The sequence below is a fragment of the Prinia subflava genome, chromosome 2, assembly GCF_021018805.1.
Source record: "Prinia subflava isolate CZ2003 ecotype Zambia chromosome 2, Cam_Psub_1.2, whole genome shotgun sequence".
In the NCBI taxonomy this organism is placed as follows: domain Eukaryota; kingdom Metazoa; phylum Chordata; class Aves; order Passeriformes; family Cisticolidae; genus Prinia; species Prinia subflava.
This window is the reverse complement of record NC_086248.1, coordinates 92,041,270-92,068,041: the sequence shown is the minus strand read 5'-3', so window position 1 is coordinate 92,068,041 and position 26,772 is coordinate 92,041,270. Positions and strand designations below refer to the sequence as shown.

The window sequence follows — 26,772 nt, the reverse complement described above, 5'->3', positions numbered from 1 at the left end:
AAAAGGATGAGAATGTTTCATATCACCCCCACAAACAGAAGCAAACAAAATACAGCTTATACATGAATCATGAACCCTGCAAAGAACACTGTTTGTCATTACAAGGCATTTGGACATTCACAGTGGGGTTGCAGCCTAAAAGAAGTTCATCATCACTCCCAGCTAACAGGTCCCAGCTCTCCTCTTGGACTTCTTTTGTGTAAATGCTGAATACTTCACCAAGTATTCACCAATACTTCTGCTTCTGCAGAAAATGGGGTCTTACAGTTAAAAAAAAAAAAAAATAGGGCATCTTATTTCAAGGATGGTTGCAGAGATTATCAGAGATCACCAAAGTAGCTTTTGAAGTGATAAGTAGTTAATTCCCATATAAAATTGCAACCAGCAGAATTCTGTGTAGCTGGCAAAGAAAAATTTATCACCACTTGCAGAAAAAGAGACAGCAGTGTTAAGGGACCCACTTTTAAAGAGCTTTTGGGGACAGAATTTGTCAGGATAAATCAAACTCCTGGGTTTTAAACTCATTTTAACTACACAGAAGAAACCAGACTGAGTCCCATGACAAAGGTGAGTGTCTCAAGAAACTTCAAGAACTCCAAGTTTTCTGCAAGACCTCTGGAAGAGCAGACAGAAGGTTTGTGAATATGCCCACAAGATTTTACATTACAGCAGACACAAGAAATGAGACACAAAACCAACCTCTTTCTGACTGCATGTTTTTGGCCAAAATTTGAGCAGTCCTCTGATTACCTGCATGAAAAATACAAACAAGTTAAAGCAGGACAAGTTTCTGCTATGTACTTGATAAGAAAAAGAAAAGTACTGATTTGATTTTCCTTATTCAGGGGTTCAATAAAAACTAAATAAACACTCATTTAAAGTTTGTCTTGTTCAGGTTATCATAATAACTCAGACCCTTATTGGTTTGTGTGCCTGTGATTATCCACCCACACTCTTCTCCCAGTTCCCACATTAACTGACAGGATGCTGATCACATCAAAGCATCACAAAGTTAACCCCCGTAGCTAAATCTCACAGAATACTTTTGTCTTCTACTCATCCATACTTTGGGGAGCACCTGCCTTGACATCAAAGGCTTGAAGCCTGAGAGGAAACAATAAATGCTGACAGGGCTCTACAGAGGAGCCATGGCCTCCAACTCTTCCTTTTCCCTGCTATAATTTGACATGTTAGACTGGAAACTAAAGCAAGACAGATGTGAACTTACAGAGAAAATGTATTCTAGTATCTACATTTGAAACTACCTTACACAAGAATGGAAAAACAAATTTGGGAAAATTAATTGGAAAGTACAGCCCCCAAGAAGAATGGAGGGAATACAGCAAAGAAAGGCTGGAGGCATTTTTCCTAGAAATAAATGTCTAAATTACAAAACGAATGCTGGCTTTAAAAAAAGGAAAAAGAAAAAGCTGCAACTATGTTCCAGAAGCAGAAACATTCTCAGAGCCTTATAAACTTTCATTCTGAGGAAAGGACTTCTATTTTTTTATGATTCAACAGCACTTAATCGATTGTATCCAAAGGGAAAACCTACTCAATTATTCAAATACCTTCCATATTTGCTTTTTGTCATGTTGATTTTTTTCCTTCAGCTTTCCAGCTGGCTGCTTTATTAACAAATATATGTACTATCAAAAGTGGCTTTCCAGAGAAAAAAGCTAATATGACTAAAGCACAGTTCCCAGCACAAATTACTGCAAGAAATTTTAAATATACTTTGCTAGAGAAGAGACACACATTCTCAACTTGATAAAGAAATAACATGTTCTAACTGCACACCTCAACAAGATACCTCTTCCTTGCTCCTCCTTGCTGGAGTATCAGCTTCCAGCTTGACTGGTTTTATATTAAAAATCTGATACCTGCACATTTCTGTTCATGGATTGCTGCTTTTACTACACAAGATTAATATTCTTCCCTGAGCTACGGCATTCCTTACAATTCCTTACATGAATTGCCTTACAACTGTAGGCACCTGCTGGAAAACTTAACTCATGCACAAGGACTGCACATTTAGCCTGATTTAGCCATGTAAAGGCCATTGCACTCAGCAGGGTTAGGTAACAAACTCTTCTTGTCAGCTCTGCAAACATCAGGTCTGACCTGAGGCAGACTACCATAGCTACAAGAGCTTGGATTGAATGTCCTCCAAATTGACCCTGAGTGACAATTCCTGCCAGAAAAATAACAGTAAGGTATGTGTGAAGACAGCCTTCCAATGGAGTTCTTAAAATATTACTTGACCTAAAGCCAAGAAAAATTTCCAATGCTATCTCATCAGTTGCCCCAAATTTTAACATTTACTTTTCAAGCATTTCAGAAAGTTTCTTAATGCTTCACTTCTTATCTTATTTAATGCAATAAAGCAACTTTTATTATACACCCAGAGTAACAACCAAAGCAAACAGAGGCAGTGACTCTGCAGTGAGTTCTTGTGTCTTCTCCAGCCTGAATTCACCTTTAACTGATTAAGAAGCAACCACAAATCTGTAGAACCCAGTCCAGATGAGCCTCAGAACTGCACTGTGGCACTGGCCTAAAGCCCTGCCTTCTTCACAGCAGTTTGGGCTTGGATCCTGCACCACACTCCCATAAATTTGTGTCAGCAAGTTCTGACCTTGTCACGTTGTCACTTCATTCAGTCTTGCAGGTTTTTATGTAACACCACACATTTTCTGCTCACATGTCAACTTCAACTGTCAAAGTGCCTGGGATGTTTCCTCACTTGGCTTAAGGAATACAGGTTACAGAATTCCTTTCTCCTTGTCCTAGCCCCCAAAATAAGCTCATTGACCAGAGTGCCTGGGAACACTGCAGCAGCACAGGGGGAGGAAGATGCTGCAGGCACCCGGGGCACATCCACAGACACCCTCCAGCACCGACAGAATATCTGGTCAGCTGAAATGGCTGTGCAGAAAACCAGCCTCCACTGAAAGACCACTCAATGTTGTTTTCCCAAAGCTGTTTAACCTTTTTTCATTACTGAAGAAAAATTTAGGTCTTGTATAAGCTCTTTATTTTTCTGGCACGAAAGGGGTAAAGTATTTAAGTGTCAACAAAGCCCTAATGTCCAACAAAAATCAGTTTCTTTTATAGCTGCCCTGACATCACTCTGTCTCCTCACAAGCTGCTGCACTGCCCTGAGCCTCTGTTCCTCTTTGTGGGCCCTGCCAAAGCCTGTGCACAAACCCTTTTTAGCTGAGCTGTCAATATGTATCACAGGAGATTCAGTCTGGCAAAAGCCACAGATGCCTGAAGCATCTGAGTTTTGACTGCCAAGAGGCACCCCAGGAACTGAAGAGGCAGGACAGAAACACCACATTTGGAACTTCAGAGTTCTTTCTATCTAAATGAAGTGTTGTTATTGTTTTCAACTTTTATTTTGGGATTGGTTATTCCCTAAAATATTTCAACTTCATGCAGTGGCTAAGCACAAGCAATCAGTACCAAAACCATTGAAATTTTAATTTTTATGAGGAGAGAATACAGTCATGACATGCTCATTTGGGGCAGTTTGCATGGTACCAGCAGTTCAAACTTTTAGTTAAATCTGTGCTCTCTCTTGGCCACAGGTCAAGAGATAACCCTTTCAAATGCAGAATTTTCTTAACTATTCTAGATTTCATTCTCCCCCAGCCTGAAAAAAATCCTACCTATCCATCTTTAATCAGAATAACACAGCACTGCTGAACAATTCAACAGGTTTCACTGCAGTATTTAATTAAAATTAAAAATAGAAAGACATCCAAGTGAAGAACACTTACAGGCTCTGTTAAAGTTGTATCTTTTTCCAGGAACTGTACAACGCAATAGGCGAGCTGGAATGTAAGTCATATGGTTATTTAGTTTAAGCAGACACTGTTTGGACATTGCAGCATTAGTATGTATCACAACTTCTAATGAAGCACTTCAGATCATGGGGGGAACCCAACCCAAGACACCCCTACACAGCCATTTCATATTAGTCCAAACTAAACAAAACAGCAATTAAAGCAGCAAGATACACAGACCTGCTCTATCTTAAAAAAACTTCCTGCATACCAAAAATCATCTTTTTTTTTTCAACCCAGAATATTATTTTTAAGCTTGGCAGATATTTCCCTAACTCAGATCCCATATCCAGACAGATTTTTCTTAACATCAACTCCTGTATTAACATGACAAAGCTATCACTTTCAAACATCTATTTTGGGGTAAAAAAGGCCATACTTCCAGTAAAGAACAAGCTGTAGCACAGGTTTGACTGAGCACACATTGCACACTGCTCAGGTACCAGACATCTACAGCTCACAACATTCAGTAGAGATTACAAGTGAAAGAATTTGAACATATTCCAAGGCCTCAAGAGATCAGGCAGCTGAGTGTCCTGTCCCAGGGCAGCACTGGCCAACAAGGGCCTGTGGAAAGGTGGAAGGAGTGGGGAAGCATAATGTGATTGTCACCAGCACTGCTCTCCCAGCCTCTCCTGGGTTCTGTGCAGGGCCTGCTCAGGCCAAGGATATTTAATGTTGTAGAACGACTCAAGAGTTTAGTTACTGAGCACACAGTTGAGTAAGTAAACAACCATCCCATGCAGAAATCATACAATAACCCTATTACTGAACTAGTTACAATCCTAAATTCCATTAAGACCGATTTTAAAAAGTCACAGTATTTCACAATATAAAGCAAAGACAGAAATTATGTAATATGCATTACATTTCAACACTCAAGACACTTGAATTTAAGCATTCCTTTTTTTTTTTTTTTTTTTGTTATGACAAAGCAGATAATTACAATGCTGTAATTGCAACAGGTCTAATTTATTTCTTTTGCCCTTAGGCTACTGATGCATTTGTATAGATTCAAAAAATAATAAATGTCACACATTAATCTCGTAAATCCCATTATAAGTGTGTATTCAGTACAGTAATGCTTTACTGTTCAAAGACACAAAGACTCAAGCTTAATTCATCTTTAAGGCTTTAACTTTTAAGCGTAGGCTGTACTTTACTCAGCAACAAAGCAACCAGGCCACTTGGGATTGCAAAGGAGATTTCACACTGGCTTAGACCCTCAGGATAAAATGAAACACTCAGTGCTGTGTGTGCACCTGGCATCAGTGTTTAAGAAGGGACAAAGGAGTGGCCTGGCCAGCAGGACAAATGCTACTTTCAGGTACAGCTGAATTAATTGTGCCCCTTTCAGTAGCCATGGACTAGATCAAATGTACCCCAAAAAAGAAAGAGCAGCTCGCTGTACTGATCTGTTAGTGAGAACACCTTTGGGATGTGACTTTTATTTCATTGACTCATTTCATGGAACAGCAAGGCAATAAACCATGAAGACAAGTGATTTGATTAATTTAAAACTTCATATGAGAATTAGGAATTAAGTGAGCTCTTCACTTGATCCTGTTTGTAGGCTATACAGATATAATGATTTCAGTTTAATTAGAAACCCATTTTCTTGTATCTTTAGTCTGTATGGAGCTGTACTACTGAGCTAAGTTACAAAGCAAGTTTTAATTAGCCACAGCAGAATGACTTCCAAGTTTACATCAACCATATTCAGCACTTGAAGTGCCATATGTCTGAAAAGGATACAGATTATTCCTCAAACGAAATGCTGAATGTCTGTGGCAAGCATAAGAATCAAAGTCAGCTGAAGAACTGCAGCATTCTGACAGCATGTCATGGATCTACATAATTCCTGGCTGATCCACAGAGCTACTGTGCATTTCTGCCATTTATAAATGGCAACAACATTCTCCCTCCCACCCCATCACTGGTGCAGCTTTAGAAGGAAAAAATGTCTTCTGAAATAAATACCTGGCCATACCCAAGGTTCCTTTACACACAGCATTTAAGTTACATAAAGGAAATGACAACAGCACAAGGCCCTGGGATTAAATGAAGCTTAAAGTGTGACAAGACTACAAGCAAAAAAGTTTCCAACTTCAGTTGATAAGTCTTTGACTCACTGGTACATTCTTTCACTTGTAATATATGGCAAATACCATCTCAAAATTAAAATTTAGATATAAGATCTGTAAGACTTTTTTAAAAAGTGACTGAATTTGCAAATATTTTGGTATATTGGTATTATAACACATAGTGCTTTAAATTTCATTAGTTTCAAATGTAAATACAAAAACCCCACCACTCTTAAAAATAGGCAAAAGCTTACCTGTGCATGAAACAAAGCTAATCCCTTTGCAGTATGCATGGGAATCAGAACTTTCATAAGGAACTGTTTGTGTTCTGCTTTCAGTGGCAGTGCAAAACCATTGATAATACTGAAAACATGAATAAGCAGGATTTATTTTTATTAAAAAAATATTTTTTTCCTGGCAAGTCAAGAATTTCTCTAAGTTCAACTGAAACTCCATTTCTGATTCAATTTTTAAACCTGATTATTTTGAAGCCATAAAATAGCTCTACAGGTGCACAATCTTTAAAATGCTGCTATCATAAGAGTTTAGACTCTTGATAAGGAATACCAAAAAACCACACTAGAGGCTAAATAATACTCTTTAGATGAGCTGAAGTATTTTTATCACAATCTCCATTAAATAAAATCATCTACAGTTAAGTCTTGCTGTCTAACTGTAAAGCTTAGACAGATGTATCTGGAAGCTGATCCATTTCACCCAGAATCACTAGCAACTTCCAGAGAAAAAAGAACAGATTATACAATTTTAACAGTGCAGTTTGAACACTTGTTTAGAGATTGTTGAACAACCTTTCCCTTCAAAAACAAAGTTTAAATGTTGTCTCATTGACTCAGTCATCTTATATTTAAGAGTTGATGAGCTATAGAACACATAAAAGTCCTTCAGGAAAAAGTTCATTTCTTTTGCCCCTTACATTTCGGGCAAACCTGAGAAAATGATGATTTTTCATGCAAGTTTTTTCCACAGTATTTCACTGTATTTGTACTTTCAGTTAGACCAGTAATACAATTTTCTACTGTGAAATGCATGAGTTTTGGAAAGGCAGTAAAAAACTACCAGAGAAAAACTTCAAAGTTAAATTGAAGTTAGTGAAGTAACATCCAAATAAAAGGTAACTAAAAAACCCTAGCACTTACAAGGCTTTGCTGAATAGAACTGAAGGAAAACCAGCCTGCTGAAGATTAAAGCATTTCACTCAGCACAAGGGCAAAAGTTAACATTCATTTTCTGAATCAAAGAACAAGTCATCTATCAGGTAGAAGATAAGAGTAGATAGGTCTGACACACAAGGACCCTTGAGAAACATTTTTTGCCCATCATCTTTAAAACTTGCACTGAAAAAAGACTAATTTATTCTGTGTCCTAATTTGATATTCATGTGGTAACCCAGACAGTATTAGATTATCAGTGACTGCACTTCATCACCCATTACTGTAATAATTCTCTTCCCCTCTCCACTCCCAAAGCACAAAAGCTGAAGCAAGCATTCGAAATAACATTTTTTTATTTTTTCGGTGTGAGATCCAACTTACCTTCCTAATATTTCAAGAAGTTCAGCAACACCATTGAAGTGCTCTGTTTCATATATAAACCTGTTACCAAAAAAGACAACCATCAGAAACTGCCACAGAGGATCAGAGATTCCAAAGAAATAACCTTTAGTAAGCTTCAAAAGCTTCAAAAAGCAAGATCACAGACCAAACACAGGTCTTTTACTTCAAGAATAAATCACTACAGACCCAGACCATGAAGGCAAGATAAAATATTCCTCTACCTAGTCACACACACAGAGCATACCTGAGGAAAATGTTGTTTATCTGTTTCCTGATGAATGCTCTTAAACCGAGGAATTTTCCATAAATTCTATGAAGAACTGTCTTTAGGAAATCACGTTCTCGTGGGTCCTCACTGTCAAAGAGCTCCAACAACTTTAAAAATTAAATTGAAATGTGTTACTTTTGAAAGACTTAAGATTTTGGGTTGTTACTACCTGTTTTGATTTTTATCTTTAATTTACAAGTCTACATTAGGAAAAAAAATCGAATCAGTTTAACTGTACATTTTGTTCAGATGTCAATAGTATATTGTAATATTATATTTAATATTAAAATATTATATGTAATATTAAAATACTATATGTAATATTAAACTATTATATATAATTATATATAATTATATATTAATTGTTAATGTATAATATTAACAATTACATCTGTAATAAAGTGGATTTTTTCTAATAAACTCAACTTCATTCCTTTCCTGTGTACAACAGACACAGAAGTTATTCCAGTAACTATTACACTATCAAAATAAAAATGCAATTGCCAACATGAGATTATCAAACTGTAGGTAAGTGGTTTACATTTGTTATTTAAGAAACCAGAATGAATCAAATCCATATCCTATGTTTACAATTTCTTAATTAAAATCCTTTACTGCTTATCTCAAAATGGTACTTGTGTCCTGATGGCCAAGCAAAAGCATTGAAATTTTACAATTAAGAAGGGGCTCACAGAATAAGCACAAGATATGTAATTATTAACCAATACTGACTAAATGCTGCAAGAAGCTAACAAAACTTTCCACACACTTTTTTCTTGTAGAAAGTCTTCCAAGGATACAGAAAAGACTATGCTCACTCAGAGACATAAAAAAATACTCCAATCACATTACAGGCCATAATTTTTGTTATTTTTTTAACCCTGCATGCCCAAGCAAAGGCATATTCTGAAATGTTAGCTGCCCTGAGCAAGTCAGTAACAGCTCAAGCAGTCCCCAGAATCTCCTGCTCAGGTCTGAGCTTAGGTATGTCTGTACCAAGCAGCACAAGGGACTGGAAACAGCTGTTCAGAAACTTGGTTCAGGCTCATTTCAATTTTATATTTAGCAGGAATTTCTCAGGGTCACTACTCCACGTTTTTTCCCATATATAGCTAGCTGTTGGTTGCATTGTCTCTGTCTTGTACTCTAGAGAAAGATCAAGTGAAATGTCAGCAACACACTCTGCAATGCTGCTCTTAAGGACCACAGGTCAGTTTGTAAACTGGATACCGACAGCCAATAGCTCAACAGCAGCTTCAGGCTTTAATTTTGTGTGTAAGTTGAATAAAACTAAGAAGGAAGCACTTGTAAACAAGAATAGCAGAACCATAAACTAAGTGGAAATTAAATGCAGTCACTGAAGGTAGGCAGGGAAAGCACCCATCTTGTGTTTTTACATTTCATTGCTGTATTGTGATGGCCTGCCAGCACTCACTCTTCAGATACTGAGCAAACAAGTATTCTGACAAAATTTGGCAAACAAATATTTCAACACAGTGAAAAAATCCCCACTGAATTCACCTTGAACCAAAAATTGTTATTGCATTCTACACCATAATTCCCTGAGAAGTTACATTTAATATGAGATTTCACTTCATTTTCTTGCTCCTAATTGCTTTGCATGGTAAAGCATGACTTTCCTAAGTAATTTCTCACTTGATTTTCCTTCCATGGTTAATACACAATAGTAAAGAGAATTACACTATCTGGACACAAGTAAGAAGGTTGTGAAACACATTTCATGTACAACAAGTACATGAACTTTTTACAAGAGAAAAGTCTGCTGTAAGTTTTCCGTGGTAAAACGATAAAAAAAACCCCAAACATAGGACTACAAAAATATAATCACCACATTGTTGATTTGACTGGGATTAAGTTACAAATCATGAAAAAACGGAACTTTAAAAATTTCAAATATTTTGCACTGCAAAGCACTGTGGTTGAGATCTGAAAACAAAGTATTCCTGAAGTTACCAATTACATACAGACCCTGTGGTATGACGTGCTGTTTATTTAGTGTTTGGCAGAAACCACTGCTGTAACAACTGAAATTTACCCTGTGTCAACAGGAAAGCTTTAAGAGTCCACCTGATAAATTAAGCTCGAGAGGTGATCTTTAAATCCCACTTTCAAATTTAGAATTCCCCTCTTACCTGCTGTACAAATCTCTGGTCAATGTATCGCTTCGCAATGCTGGGCTGAAAATCCGGGCTCTCCAAAAACCTCAGGAAAAACTCATACACCAACTACAAACATGGAAATGAAAATTCTGGAGTAAGTACACCATAACACAGATCTCAGCCTTGTCACCACCACCAAAGTCAGTGGGACTATTCATGTGCTCAAAAAGTACAGAAGGAATCAAAGCCTAACACATCAGTGCTTAACCACAGCTTCTACTGGGATTTACTGAAAGAATTACAGAAAGCACCCAGAACACTTTCATTCCCGGAAGAGTCAAAGCTTAATAAATAATCTACTAAAAATACCACTGGTGGACAAAAAACAAGTTCTAAATGTTACATTCCTGCCATGTTAAGAACTTATTACAAAGAAATAGGTTACCAAACATTTAGCACCACTGAGAGTTAAATTAAGTGTTCTGACATTACATAATTCCTTAAAGAGATGAAGAAAAATCTACCAAGTGTTCCTGAAACTAAGTTTTGACTGCAAACTCTGAAAATGAAAAGTTGTATTAAAACAGCTGAATGAATTCACAGAAACTGAAAGAGTTTGGATTAAAATTAGGCTTCTGTATGCTGGAAACTCAATTATAATATCCATTACGGCTTGCAGCATATTATTTCTACGTAGTTCCTGTTCCTGTTTGCTAAATCCCACAATATCCAGAGATAAAAACCTGACAGGAGATAGAGCTACCGACAGCCCGGGGTAGCAGAGAGTGGCATGAAGATGCCAGAGCACAAGTCCCACATTTTGGGATTCATCAAAAGTCCAAGACAAAACACTGCACTTCCATAACAATGGCAGATCAATAAAGTACACAGAAGGCATCACTTCACTAAGGGAGAATTGAGAGGAAGGATGCCTTATGTTTAGATTACATTCAGAGTTGTTCATGTTCTCAGTGCCTATTTCACAACTCCATATAATTAAACAACTGATTAGTAATAATATTACAATGCAATTTAGGTACATCTTGCCATCACTGACTTGGCTTCTAAATAAAATCCACACAGAGCTGTGCTCATACTCATAGGTGTGAATTTCAACTATTACTACTCTGAGTACTTAACTAAACTGAGAGCAAACACCTGAGTGTATATAATTATAATTAGGAACCTCACTGCAGAGAAAAGCATGACAGTAAGTACTTTTATGTAGAACATTTGAGCTGACAGTTCCTTATGCATAGCCTCAAGGCAGGTGTCCTGTATTTGCAAAGCAGAAGCTCGGAAACTCAAGCTACCCTTCACTTTGTCCCCCTCTGTCAGACTGTAAGAAGAACCTTTCATATCAGCAGTTTATATAGGATAACAGGATTGTTAGGGTTGGAAGGGATCTCTGGAAATCATCTAGTCCAACCCCTCTGCCAAGGCAGGGAGGGTCACATAGAGCAGGTGACAGAGGAAAAGGCAGGGTTTGAATGTCTCCAGAAAAAGAGACTCTGTGACCTTCCTGGGCAGCCTGGACCAGTGCTCTGCCACCCTCAATGTAAAGCTCCTCACCTGTTTCAGAGTATGGCCTTTACCCCTTGTCCTGTCAATGGCCCCATAATAGACAGCCCAAGAGTTGAATTTTAAATGTTCCCATCCTCCATCCTCTGTCTCAGAAAGAGCTCAGCCATGGCAGTTTGGTATCTCCATCAATGACACAGACAGGGGGACTGAGAGCACCCTCAGCACATTTGCAGATGACACCAATCCGAGCAGAGCAGGTGCCTTGAGCAACCTGATCTTGTGTGAGGTGTCTCTTCTCATTGCAGGGGGCTTGGACTAAGGTGACTTTTAAAGGTCCCTTCCAACCCCAAACATTCTGATTCTACTCATCTTTTTCAAATTAGCAACTAGATAAATTCATATAGAAATGGGCAATATACAATCAGAGGGAGGTTATATAGCACAGATTCATAGGGGTTGTTTTGGAACTTAATTTAATTTAAGATTTCTGTAATAAATTCCTATATGAACTGTTTATGTCAGTGACAACAACAAAGGACAGCCATGTGTGATAACTGCTTAGACAATGCCACAATATTAGAAGGTACCACCAGGGGGGAAAATAGAAAAAAAACATATGTCATGTTACCCACAAGAAAGGACAAACTGACCCTGAAGCCCTAAAAGAATAAATATAGGATGAAACTCAAAGATTGCAAAGTCACAGTTGGAGTTCCAAGAAAAAGCTCTGCTAAGCATTTGCAAATCCTTAAGCTGAGAAAGGGTTACCCATAGGATGATTAAGATCTATCCACACAATGAAGCTATGGAAGTGAGAGATGAAATCCTAGGGTATTCCAGGAAGATTCTGACAGCACAGACAGATACACAGACCTACACGTGCTTGAGGAAATTTATTAAAACCTGAAAGGATACAGAGAGAGATCCACTAGAATTGTCATGGGATAGAACACTTTTTAAGAGTGAACACCAAATTGGCATATTTTGTTTTCCCTGAAGGACAGGGGAGGAAGGATAATTATGGCGGCTTTCCATAAAGAGATACAGTGACTGCAATATGCAATAGACATCAAGCAGATGAACCAAGTGAAAAGCACAATGCTGCAACATCTTGATACAAGCTGTCCAAGATCAAATTCAGGATATCAACTGGGTATCAAATAACTTGGAAAATCCTTATGAGCCTTGGGAGATACATGAAGGCCTCTCTATCCAGGGCATTTCAGGAAGCAAGTTGCAGTGGCCATTTCTGCACTTCTCCTGTGTGCTAATGTTTGCAAACTTACAAGCATAACAACAACAATCGAACTAGGGGCACCAGAACAGATTCCTGGCCACAACAGCTCCTACCTAAAGAGACAGGCATGCTCAGCTTTCTTGAGTTTAACAGAAACATTACTTTTGGAAATACTAAATCAGGGGAAAGATGTTGGGATTTAATATTTTTTGTTCTCAAAACTGGTCTGCTTGGGTCAAAGAGCTGTGAAATACAACTCCTAATGCTTTATTGATTCAATCTTGCAGGGACCCACTAGAATATTATGGCTTTAAACTACCAATTCCACCAACTCTGCAACTCCCTAAGCTTCAAAACACACGGTGGCTTTAAATGCCACCCTGTTCAACCTACTTGGTTACAAACATCCTGAGCACTGCTTTAAAGCAACATCTTTCAAGTGCCACTCATTTTACTGAAGGTCTGAAGTCTTTTGTTGTGGCTACATACATTGGTAACTTACTAAGCAATTATGTCAACAGATTCAAGCAGAGAAGAGTAGAGGTTCAGATTTTTTCTCTTTCTTCTCCCAGAAAACTGGCTACTTGACTGCCAGATCAGGATAGAATTTGGAATTTGTTAGTAACTGATCTGTCACAAATCACAGCCAGCAAAACATCCACACCTCCACTCCTTAAGCAGTCCTGTAGACTATGCCAAAAAATAATAGTGTATTTTGCTGGGGAGGAGAATGGTTATGTACAGCCTTTCTTCCACACACAAAATCTGACATTTCCAGCAACTTTGTGCTCCTGAAGGGCAATGAGCAAGTTATCCAACTCAGTCTTCTATGGTCCAGTAGGACAGAGTGGGAAACACAAACTGTTTCCACTGTGCTGCAAGGAGGGATCTATTCCAAGGACAGGATGAACAGCAGACATGGGAGAGGGAAATGCACAACCAGTGACCAGACAGCCTGGCAAAAACTCCCTTGGAAAAAAGCAAGGAAGAAACCTGAAAATAAAATTTCAAATAATACTACAGGCTATAAACTTCTTTCAATTCCTCTCAGGCAAGCCTAAGACACAAGAGAACTAATCACAAAATCCACAGGTCTTTTTCTATGAACAGGACTAGAGTTTAACTATGAACTAAAGTAACTGAGCAAGCATGTACGAATTTTACACCTGAGCTACAGGTATTTAGAAGTCAGATGATGCTGCTACTGACTACAAGAGACATTTCCTTAGCCCTTGCACCCTCCCACCCAACAAAGTCAAGCCTCTCATCTAGTTCAGTTATAGCCATTTCTCCTATTAATTAGAATCAGCCATATATAAGAAAAAAAAATATTACAGCCTTTAACCTGCAGAGTCATTTTTTGTGATAACTTAATTCTTGTTTGGTTTAAGTCTGAAACACTATGCTGAATACGTACTTTTTAGAGCCAATATTAGAAACGCAGTTTTTAAATAAGAACATTTGTGGATGCTTTAGAACTGTAATATTACAGGGGCAGAGTAGCATTTTATCTCTTGAGAGGAAAGAGCAAATGGTATGCTGATGTGCAGCAGCTTAATCTACTCACTGCTAGGAGCTGCTGCTTCACTTTTCTTTAACAGATACTACTCACATAAATTCAGCAATGAACTACCCGAGACATGTGCTTAAACATTTAAAGCTTCCAAGAGTTAACTGAAAATAAAATTCAGCAGCATTTCAAGTCAATCACGTGATTGATACAGCAGTGCCATAAAAATCACGAGATGGCCACAATGGAATAACCATGCAACTGTTACCAAACAACGCTGATATTGTCAAGTTTTGCATGGAGGGAGGGAAAGGGGTGGGGAAGGAGGAGGGGATTTCTATTTGCTCAAAGGATAAATAAAGGCTATTACTCTATTTTTGTTATTGCCATGAGAAACTGAACTGTTAATACTAGCTTCTATTTGATTGAGACAACACCAAAAAGTTGCTCAGTTGCAGAAAACAAACCTCTTAGGTGAAGAACATTATTACCTAAAATACACGGTTTTAAAACATACATACACCACTATTTAACAGTGCAAACCCTGTTTAAAAAATAATGTTTAAGTCATTTAGAAGAGTTACATTCAGCCATATTTATACATGCTAAAAAAGCACCATATTTTTCCCCTCTCAAGTGTAAAAATTCAGTTGTATTATAAAAGCAATTTTTTATTCTTAACAAAGGTGCAAAATGACTGAAGTATCCACACTTCTTGCCTTACAAGAAGGATTGAAAGTAAAGGAATCACACACCTGTATGTGGGGCCATGAGGCTTCAAGAGTTGGTTCATCTTCTTCTGGATCAAAATCCGGGTTATCACTAGGTGGAAGTGTTCTGAAAATATTAGAACTAATCTGCAAGCAAAGAAAAAACGAATTGCATCACTGTTTATGCTTTCAAGATCACACTCATTAAGGAACTGCATTTATCCTGAAGTCAAATGAAACAAAACCATCTAAAAAAAGTAACATAATAAATCACTAGCTCCTTTTTTCAAAACTGCAAAATAAAAACAGCTAGAAGTCTGTAACATGTCAGTGAAAATAAGAAAGTAACTTTTGTCTCAACTGCTTTACAAGCTTGTAGCTAGACATGGTCATATTCCAGAATCTTCCCTGAAACTATGAAGTTCATAAAAATTCAGCTTTGCAATAAAAAACAATTTGTAACTATGTGACATCAAGAGCTGTTTTTATATAAGACCATAAACAAAATACAACTAATCAGTTATGATTTAAGGAGAGTTCTCTCCTCATAAGAGAGAGATTGTCTGTCATGTAAGGCAGACAATCCCAAAAAGTATCTTATTTCTACAGTTCTTCACTTTACTGGATTTCAAGATGTTTCTATTTACATTTTTCACCTTTGAAAATTTCAGGATGTTTCAAGGGTTTGGAAAGCTAGAAACATGTAACCATTCTAGCTTTTCCACTTCACACAGTAGCTATTTTTTCTTAAAGTTACTCTAAGTTACTTTTAGTACCATACAGTCATATCCAATCAATTTCAAAAAGAACAAGTTTAAAAAGGTTTCTTCAGGGATTTTTGAAGTGTATTAAAGTGTGGATAGAAGACCATTCAGATTTCAAAGGAAAAATGTCATCTCTTGTACCAGATATAGCATACTGGATTTGAATCTCTAACACAAACAAAAGAGAACATGAAGTTCATTTCATTTCTGCATTTTCTACCACTCTTTCAGGAACAAGTTTAACCTGACTTTTCCAATCACGTTTCAAACTCTTTTAGTCTTTTTGATCAAATCTGTTTCAAGTAGCTGCTTATCACCCAAGGCTTCTAAGCACAAAAGAAACTGTTCAACAGTTTGCAGAAAATCCTCCTGCACACATTCCATGGAGTGTCCAAAGTGTTTGAAGAATTGAGCAAAAGGACTTTAGAAAGATCCTGAAGTCACCCAGCAGGCTCTGCACATAAGAATCAGCTGCCTCATTAAACAAGAATGGGTTGGAAGAGACCTCCAAGATCATGGAGTCCAACCCAGCCCTAACACCTCAACTAAGCCATGGCACCAAGTGCCACATCCAGTCTTTTTTAAAACACATCCAGGGATGGTGACTCCACCACCTCCCTGGGCAGGCCATTCCAGTACTTTATCATCCTTTCAGTAAAAGCATTTTTTCCAAATATCCAACCTATATTTCCCTTGGCACAGCTGAAGACTGTGTCCTCTCATTCTGTCACCTGCTGCCTGGAGAAAGAGACAGCTACACAGCTATTGCACAAAATGACTTTTCATTTCCTCCTATGCCCTTTGTCCTGTGCCCTGTCACTGTCTCCTGTTGGGACACGGCAAAGCTGTGGCGCTGCTGTCCTGGACTGGAAGGGCAATGAAGTTCTGTGTGGATTGGCTCAGCTGTCTCTGAGCTTAATGCACAGGAAAAACAACAAAAAACCAGAACAAAACCCCAAACCAAATACAACCACTCAGACAAACAACCCCGCTAAAACCAGTACATTTGTCATGTTGGAAACACAAAGGACTTGAGATTCGAAAGCTCAAGAACAAAAGGCTGAAGGGGAGAGAAGGGGGAAACAGCAGTCAGAGAACATTAATTTTAACCAAATTCAAAATCAACATTACAATCCTGGTTCTCTTATTTGCTTTGTCTACTCTTACCAGGTAGTCAATAAAATAGACTCAGTCTGCTGCAGAGAATGTTCTACCTCTGCTTGCAAGTGTTCTGATAACATCTCCTGAAAACACTTCTTTTTCTTTCTAGAGGCATCTCACCGAACTGAGCTGGTCAGCGTTTAGGACAGCACCTCAGAGTACTGAGTAAGTTTCATGTCCAAAATGAAGTTTCTAAATACACTTCTGTAGCAGAAACAATTAGCAAGCCTCTCAGCCAAACCTTTGGAAAACCACTTGTATGATTTTCAGAGTATTTAGTACTTCCACTAGTATTTTTCATCTCCTGAGAATATATGAAACCTAAATTAAACCTTGCACCCTTTTTACATACTAGCCTGTCTCTCAAAAAAAACCCAGCTGATTTTCTTTATTATGTTTGCAATACTTTTGCAAATTGTTCTCTATATCCTCTCATATTATTTAAAACATTATTTTTCTTTCCTAAGTGGTGACTTACCTCAAAACTGTGATTTCAGAAACACAAATCATGAAAGGTTTTTAAAGCTGGATAGACTTCCAGATAAATCCAGCATCAGCTTTTTAAACTAAATCTCAAAGTTTTCCAAAAATGACATCAGAAAATGTGCCAGGTAGTGTGCTGAGAAACAGCAATTATATTTTATTAAAACAAACAAACAAACACCTCAAAACAACAACAACAGAAAGTCCCTCATTGTCTATATATTTAATCAAAACATTTGAAAGATACTAGGTTCAATTCCAATTTCTGAGTGAGCAGATTGAGGATACCTGATTTCTTTTAAATTCTGAATTCACAACTCATACAGCCTGTTAGGACAATCTCATTACATTATTTTTTTATATTCTGCTGGGGAACAAGGCCAGGTTGATAGGCAGAAGGAAATGACGAGTTATGTGTACTGCAGAGACATTTCTGTCGTGTTCCTAAAACTGATAAAAGGTGGAACTTCCTTATTTCCCAGGAAGTTTTAGAACTTAAAATATTCACAATGCCAAACCCTAATTTCCTTTCAGCTTCAGAGTGGTTTTAACTGAGAATTTCCAAACAGAGAAGACACTTGTTTTAGATGACCCAGAACAGAGGTGCACTGACTGCTGTTACACCTTCTATTTGTAAGCAAAACTCCACCTCAGCTGAAGGAAAATCAGCTGGTTCTGTTGCCCAGGGCACCAGAAAGATAACCCACAGTGTGTCCTGCACACCTGTTTAAACAAAGACCTTTTATTAATGATGTTGTTCCATCCTCAGTGGCTTGAAATGAAGCTGGTATCACTTCAAGCTCCCTGCCTCAGGATCCCAGCAGAGCAGACAACCAGAGGAGCCTGTGTGATCCTTGGCTCTGCAGCTATCCTGGCAACAGAGACCAGTGAAGGAAAGGAGTGCCAGAGACCTCCTCACCTGCACACACCTTGCCTATGCACTGGTCAGAAACAATATTTGATTCCCCTTCCTGCTACCTTTTAGGCATTGTTGACTCAGCCTCCCCACAGCTCAGGCACCTCCAAGGAAACCTCTTTGCAACCTGAGGCTGTTCCCTCTGCCAGCTGGAGAGAAGGTGTCCCTGGCCTAGGGAAAGACAAGGGGCTTTGCAAAGAAATTGTTTCTGGCTTTTTTCAGGGAATTCTTTACTCTGCCTGTCCTCTACTACCAGCCAGATGACAGCTGGATTTCACTAAGGCCATTTCTACTTTTTTATCCCAAAAACACACTTCAAACTCTCCAGTAAACTTCAAACTTTTTTTCTTTTAATGTAGGAACACTCAACAGCCTAAAAACTTAAAACCCAAATAAAACAAAAGTGAAACAGTAACTCTTCAATCTCATACAAGTTTTGCTACCAAGAAAGGCCTGGAGTCTGACACAGGTGTCATGTGGAGGGAGAGACAGACCCATGCAGATTTTTTCCTGAAAGCTGGTACTTCATCCTAATTCACAGGAAAGGCCTTTGCTGCTGCCAGTTGCCAGGGAGATTAGAAATACTATTCAAGCTTGGAGGGATCTTTTGTCTCAAGCTCTCAAAAAGCTCTCACTGAGCATTTAAAACTCTCACTGAGCTTCTTCACTCCCTGTCATTTTAGGGGAGAAAAGGAGATGGAAATTTGTTATGGAAGGAAAAACAAGCATCCACAGAATCCAATCATTTGCACAACAACAAAAACCTCAAAAGAACAGCTCAACACCACCTTATCTCCAAAAAAAGAAAACAACTCCAACATAAAAGAAAACCTCCCCTCAACAAGTACTATGGGCCAGTTAGTATATTCTTTCTTCTAACAAGGGGCTACAGAGGGCACACGGAATAAAAAAAATACTGCAAGGATTTAGGCTTGCTGCCATCAGCAGCAAGGAAAAAAAGAAGCCTAAGAAGAGGTGAACATACTTTGTCCCTTATTTTCTTATGTAAAAAACATTTAGGACAGAAAAACAGGTCCTTTAAGAAATGAAACTATACAGAACCCTGCAGTGTCCTAGATTTTTTTGTAAAACTTAATAAGCATCTGCTGAAACAGCCAAAACCATTAAAAAAGTTTCAATAAACCTAGCCCTTCAGTGTAATGGCAAAACATCCACACTTATTTACATTAAAGATCTGATCTTCCCCATCAGCTGCCTAGAAAAAAAAAACACCCAACCAAACAACAAACAAACCACCAAACACCAAACAAAATGAACCTCAATAAAAAACTAGCTTGTACTGTATAGAGAACTACACAGGTTGCAGGCTGTGTATTTGAACTGCTCTGATTATTTTCCTGAGAGCTCTTTTAAAGTAAGCATTTTATCTATGTAAACTTCACCAAAGTTTAGAGAACCACTAGGGTAAATGCATGGGCGCTAAAGCCATTGTTTTTACATTTCACATTTCTAGGGAAAATAAAAATCAGATTATTCTCAAGTGTCTTTCAGTTGCACTCCCTGTACATGGAGTACAGGCAGATCGAAAAACATTACCTAAGTAGCACTTGAAAATGCACATAAACACCTGGGAAAGTCAGCAGATAACAACCACAAATATTTTGTTCATTATTCAACAAGCCATTAGTAGCAACTTCATGGGACAAGTCATCCTGTGGTTTACAACTTCAGCAAACCACTTAGGCTACTCTAGTACAGCTCTCCAAGGCCAAAATAATAACAAACAGCCACATACAGAATTTACAAAGTAGAGCTGCTTTCTTATACTGATAAACCTCTCTGCTGTCACCAGTACCTGCAGCAATCACTACCAGAAAACTTTAGCCGAACTCTCCAGTGCCTTTAGTAAATCAAGATAGGCAGCACTGAAATATTGCCATTTTCTGAAAGAGAACAACTTTAAAGCTTACCCAGACTGCAAGTATCTGCAGTGTACTAGTTCTTTCATTTTAATTAACCTGAATGCATCATGTTTCAGCTCATAATTAAAACTTTCAAGTTGTTTGTTTTTACAAGCCTTTCTGAGCCAAGTTACCATTAACAAATTATATTATATTGTATAAGCAGAATAGCCAACCACAATTCTGAGTTAAACACCATTAGAGTCATAAACTGATTAAGATATTTTATTAAAATTCGAACTATAACAAGAGCATTCTACTTACCATTTTCACTATGTCAGCATAAGCAGATTCAACAATCACCCCACGATTTGTTGAAACATATTCAACCAGTTCATTCAGTGTTGCTCTCTTGATTTCTTTGCTTTTCAGGTCTGAAACAGAGTCCATGAAGTCAAAGAGCACACAACACTGTTGCAACTTCTGACAAAAAAGATCTTGCTGTTCATTGAAGGTGGCATCTATAAAAGAAGAAAAAAAGAAAAAAACCAAAACCCAAGTGTTTAAGTCTGCAGAAGCAAACATAGGATTTCTAATTCTATTTTGTTGACAAGAACTTGCATAGCTATTGCTTGTTTTTTTAATAGGGAATGTTGTGCTTCACAGTCAGCAAACTAATAGCAAATTATTAGGCAATTCTGTCAAAACTGAAAATATCCGAACATCCACCATCGCCAACTTTTGGTACATGAAAGAAATGATGGACAAAGATATGGCAATAAATATATTTATCAACAATAAATTCCTGAATTAACTTTATTTGAAATACATAGACACTAACAAGTCCCAGCTCTCCATCACCAAAGTCATATCCAGAAGCAGTGCATCAAACTAACCTTTCATTCATCCGATTTGTCTCATTCTGTTCCCTAATCCTTTATTATGTAACCTGCTTAAAAGCTGTAAAATCTGCTTTGAAGGAACCTTGTCTTTTTACCCCAATGCAAAATGCTTCACATACTTTTGACATCATGTGATCAACGTTTCTCTGAAGAAAGAATTCCAATATTTCGAAAGGATTAATCCTGAATTTTAATGCTTTGGTCTAAATAATGTCTGACAATCTTAGTCGTATAAGGATTTTCCAGATTTTTTGGCCTATTAAGACAATGTGTTTGGCTGTGACTTAGCATTTTCATTTTAGCATTCAGTACCTCTGTAATCTGATAAGCAGAATTCTTCCATTAGCATTTCACATTAACTCTAAAAGAGACGGATTATCAAGCACTACGCTCTTCAAAAATTTAATACACCCTTAATATGTTGTAACTGTTCCAAAGCTGCATGACCATAACAATCATTAAAAAGTCATGGGTTTTACTGAAAATTCGGTTTAACGTTTCCTCTGTTCTTGTTTTCACCTGTTTATAGGGGTTCAAAGCCACTGCACCAATACAGTATCATCTCATCTATCAGCCAGTAGGCATTTCATTCACTCTGGTGAAAAAAATAGTATTCCTAATTTTATCTCCAAATAAAGAATGTTCTGCCCTGAAGAATTTTCAAGACTTGTCTACAGCCTGACTACATCCCTTAGCATCATTCATTCACTGCAGAATTGCTACAAGCACTGCTGTTTCATCACCAAAAAAAATTATCAAGACAAGAAAAAAGGCTATTGAGTACTGAAAATCTTAAGTCTCGCTTTAAAACCTGAACGAATCAGCAAAAAACACATGCTTCTCTTTAATGTTTTAGAATTATTCTAATTAAGGGTATGAACTTAATGAAATTTGTTTAACAGTTCATTTTGACAATGCCCATTTCTCAAGTTTCCTACCAAAACACCTTTCATTTAGTGGCTGGAACAACAACAGTCAACAGCAGGTTTAATACTCAGTAGTTAACTGATAGAATTGTTTAGTTTCCATAGGCAAAAAGTAATTGCTGAAATGGACTGAGACTCCTGTGCTGTAACCCATCCTGCTCGCTGTGCCCTGGCAATTCAGGCCCCAGAATCCTGTACTGTGTTCCCTCTCCCCACCTGACAGATAGGATCCTTTTAGCTCAGTACAAAAACTTCAGGGAGCTTTGGAACGAGCCAGCAATTACCACTCCCTCATGAAGAACGATTCACACTTCTGAATGTCAATTCTGCCGTTTTAACCATTTTTCTCTTAAATAAAACACCTTGCAAGATGCTTACTTCACTCAGATAACTACAAAGACACGAATTGTTACGCTCTGCAAAATAATGAACATCAGCTGTAAAAACATTTGTAAGTTATGTAACATTTCGGGTCAGATCTTCTAATATTCTACAGCGGATTGCATGAGTAAGTATTGTATCATAGCAACAAAGCATAACAGTGACATGCTGAGGATAAAATCCAAAAAGCCTAATTTAAGGAACCGACACAGGGAGGGCAGCTTCTTTTTGTTGCTAGCCCCAAGCTGATAGTCAGATTAACACAGGAACCATGGCTACTCTTATTTTCCCCTCACTTCAAATTCAACTGTACTCCAAGTTATAAAGGTCCACATGAGAGGCACAGCTAATACAATTAGCTGATAATAAAAAATTAAAAAGAAATTTTAAAAAAAAAAGTTAAAAATCAAGTATCACTAAGTAAGATTTACTTAAGACATTTCAAAAACCAGCAGACTGCACCTGAATACTTCTAACCATGGTTCAAACAGACTAAACACCTCAGGTTAAATGCCAGCAACTGGAATTCATTCAAAATCATTAAATCACTTACTACCTTCCCTAGGATACCAAATAAATTCCTGCATTAGCCACTTCTAGTTAGACACCAGAGTAAAAGAGAATCTCTCCCCTGCCATGCATCAGCAGTCCATTTCATTAGCAACCTGATCTCTTTCAATTGGACATGTTTCCTCAAATGAAAAACCTGCCCATTAATCTGTTTTGTTACTATTAAAACATTTAAAGTAAAACCAAAGGAACTATATTCTTCTAAGCATACATCCTTTTTTGTACTTACAAGGGGAAACCCAATTATTTTACCGACTTATTACTCTAGTCATCTGCAAAAGATGAAAATTATGTGCAATCATGCCAAAAATAAGGTAACAAAAAGCCAGTTCTGTTCTATCAGCACAATCTGTCTTCATGTGCTCAATCCCTGCTTGACACATTGCACATTTGTCCCAGGAATGTTATGAAAGGTACCATGGGAACCACCAAGTGATTGAGGAAAATTTGTTTGTCAGGTAGGGTTCTTAACTTCTCAAAGCCTTGCCTTTAACTACCCCAGCACAGTGAAAGCTAGACAACTTTATACCACAACAAAATCATACCACAATAGTTTATTCTAGTTCTAGGAATAAAATAAACTATGCCACCATAACTGCATAAACACTGGAGCTTTTAGCTTTAGTAGTTGAACCCACAGCAGGATTTTTAAACCAGCTCCGAGCTAATATTCTACAAAGATTTACATTGTGAATGTGGAGTTCAAGATAATTGTTAATCTCCAAATACCCTAAATACCATAAAGACCACAGAAGATAAATTAGGTTCAAAGTAGACAGTGGATGCTTTAATGAACCAACCCTGAATCAAGCATGATGATGGGAAATCCTGAAGACAAAAACTTAACATCTAGCACCAAAAGAATTATTACAAATTATTACACTTTAATCATGACTTGCCTCTGGTCATTTCCATGACAGATAGTAGACAGCTTGTACCTGATAAAAATACTTCATTTGATTGTTGCACTTCATAATACTTAAATTCTCTACAGACTATTTCTACTGTTTACAAACTCCCCCTCATTACAGACAGTAGGCATGATAATAAAGGACAAAAAGTAGCGAGCAATTTGACTTGGAAGTTCTTCCTGAGCAGGAGTCTTAAAGGGTTGAAACAGCATGACTGTACAGACTTGGCTCTAAATTGAATGCTTTCAGATTTATAAGGTCATCAATGCAAATCTAAGCATGCAATATTCAGGTAAGAGACTAATCTTTAGGGAAGGCCCAAGGAAAATAGCAAAAGAAAAAGAATTCACAAGAGCTACCTCACTGGTACGTAACCAGAGACAAAAACACACTACGAAGTTTTTCTACAATGTATTTATCTCTTATGTTTACAGGCCTTCCTCCTGGAAGGAAAAGGAAGATAATTCTCCTTTCTCCACACAATTGTTTACCCAAGACCTTCAATACAAAGCCAGAGAACTTAACATAACCACTGATTCATCAGCAGAAACCAGACTCTAAATCCACAAAAACTCTCTCAACTACACAAATGGCAAGTTCAAAATTTGTAGTTTCGCTGCCAATACAAAATAAACTGTCTCAAACATTTGCAAATATTTTCCATTTATTTTTTTAAGTCTCTCTATTTCAGTATTTCTACTTTTTCCTGAAAGAACTATCCCAGGAAGATGCAGAAAGCCAGAGGAACGATCAAGGAGCTTTTGTCTAACAGCCTCTTAAAGTAGTTCATACACAGCCCTTTCAAGCACTTAGAACACAATGATATTATGGAATAAAATACCACATATCTCCTTAGAACCTAGTGACAATTCTACACTTCTGCATAATTCCCTGACAAACTGAATACATGAAAAGGATCATGTCATAATTATGCTGCATTCCCCAGTGCAAAGTTTAGGATTTAGTCTCTGCTATCTGGTTACATTTTCTGCACTGTGTTCAGCTGTACTCAGTGGTGGAGAGGACGAAGCCTTAACACTGACATGGAGAGAGGAACACGTGGACTAAGAGACACCAAATCTCTGGGTTTGGGGCTTTTAATTTAAGGGAATCAACGTTCTTGTAAACCCTGCTCCTTTCAGAGACACCATTAGTCTGCAAAGGAGGTAGTGTGATAAACTCTGCCCCACTTACATAAACCAAGCATGGGGAGTCCCATTGGACCTAAATTTAATATTTGGTTTTGTCCCACAGAGCCCTTGTATATGTTTGTTGTTATCTCTCCTAGCATCTGAGCGTCAGTGCTGATGTTACAGGCATGGCCAAACACTGCTAGGAGATGCACTTTTGGTGCAGCTGGTGTTACAACAGGGCACAGAGTGTTTCCAGGTTCTCAGAAGTCTCCATCTGCAGCCTGACAGGCAGCAAAGTCGTTGGCTGACAGAGACTGAGAGAGGTCTCTCTCCCTGCTACCCCCCTTCCCATTTACTCCTCCCTTCCCCTTCTCTGTTCTAGTCACATCCATCCATCAGCACTAGCTCTGGAACTTGTCAGGCTCTTCCCAAGCTGCTTTAACTCAATAACATGGTCATATTAGTGGGGTTAAATGGCTTCTGGAGAGGCCTGATGTGCATCAGCTCTGGCACACGGCTGGAGACAGGAGCAGAAGCTCTTTGCAGTGAGCTGCTAAGTTAGTTTACCATCTCCTCTGGAACCGTATCATCCAAGTATTGAGACATGAGATAATGTGTAGGTAAGATTTTTCAGTCAAGTTAGACACTTCTGAGAATACAGTTTGGGTTTCATGTTTGCTGTGGGGTTTGGTTATTTTGGGGCTTTTGGTTTTCGAAATCACTTTAAGCTCCTTTTTAAATAAAAAATGTAGCCCTCGTATACTTGGCTGCCCTGGTAGTGTATAACACTCCCTGGCAACTCCATACACCCATAAGAGACGTGCCCACAATTCCAGCTTTTGGCAGCTCAAGAGTCCCACTAAAACTGATGGGGCTACTCAGACGAGCTCTGTGCAGCACCGTAGACATCCAAGGAACTTTTCATCAGTATTTTCAGGTTTTCCACACTAAAAAAGTCTTTGTCACTCTAAGGATTAAGCACTATTTTTTAGTAGGCCAGGGTTGTAGGTTTTTCCTCTGCCACCTCAAATCAAGAGTTCAAAGAATGTATTTTCAAATTACCTGTTACTCCAAAATCTCTGGATGTTGCTAGGACTCGGGAAGGGGCTGAGTGAATTTTTCTGCATGTTGTCAATAAACAGAACTCTGACTTTCCAGGGCAGATAAGGGAGTCAGAACAACATGATGTATCTTAAATGTTGACTAGCTCCTTATTCAATAGTAAGTTTGGTCACTAGAGAAGGAGATTTGGAAGACAATGGAGTAAAAATGCATTTTCAATTATCATTGAAAGGAAATTTATACTACCTATAGGAGATAAAAACCAAAACAAAAAACCACAGAAATACAAAAAAGACTTGGCACAGAATTGCCAAGCTGGTCAATCCTGTCTAACATTTAACCTCTTCATTTCAGAAATCAGGACTGCAAAGGGGCTATCAAGATAATCTGAGCTCCTCCTGTACTTCCATTTTTAAATAAACTATTCTGCAGACAGTCATCAGGCAAGACTTGCACACCGTGGCACCCGCCACATGGTAAATCTCCAGTCTCTTTTGAAATAGTTAGAAAATCAGAAATTTTGCTCATTGAAATATTCTGAATTTAAGATTAATTCTGAGATACATGCCAGGGAAGAAAAAAAGGAAATCATATATTAGAATCAAAACTAGATGAGAATAACAATCAACAATTCCTTTTATTCACATACAGCACTGCAGTTTAGAGAGTTAGTTACAAGTCTAGGCTACAGGTAATTTTTAAGTCATTCAGTAAAAAGTACTCATGGAAAGCTGTCTCCCACCCAGTAAGAAATTGTTTATTCAGAGAGTCTCATCTGCTGCTCCACGTGGCCAGCAGTTGACCTCCACAAATCGCTCCAGAA

At 38.0% G+C, this 26,772-nt stretch overlaps 1 protein-coding gene across 1 annotated transcript in view; it reads right to left on the bottom strand.

Annotated features, from left to right (window-relative positions):
* The window catches only part of PPP2R5A (protein phosphatase 2 regulatory subunit B'alpha), a 42,178-nt gene that overhangs the window by 4,448 nt on the left and 10,958 nt on the right, over positions 1-26,772 (bottom strand). The window contains exons 2-9 of the mRNA XM_063391018.1: positions 20,389-20,585; positions 14,924-15,025; positions 9,931-10,023; positions 7,754-7,884; positions 7,489-7,548; positions 6,190-6,298; positions 3,786-3,839; positions 700-750 (exon numbers count right to left, since the gene is read on the bottom strand). Coding sequence (XP_063247088.1) covers positions 700-750; positions 3,786-3,839; positions 6,190-6,298; positions 7,489-7,548; positions 7,754-7,884; positions 9,931-10,023; positions 14,924-15,025; positions 20,389-20,585 — 797 coding nt within the window. The remainder of the gene's footprint in view (positions 1-699; positions 751-3,785; positions 3,840-6,189; positions 6,299-7,488; positions 7,549-7,753; positions 7,885-9,930; positions 10,024-14,923; positions 15,026-20,388; positions 20,586-26,772) is intronic.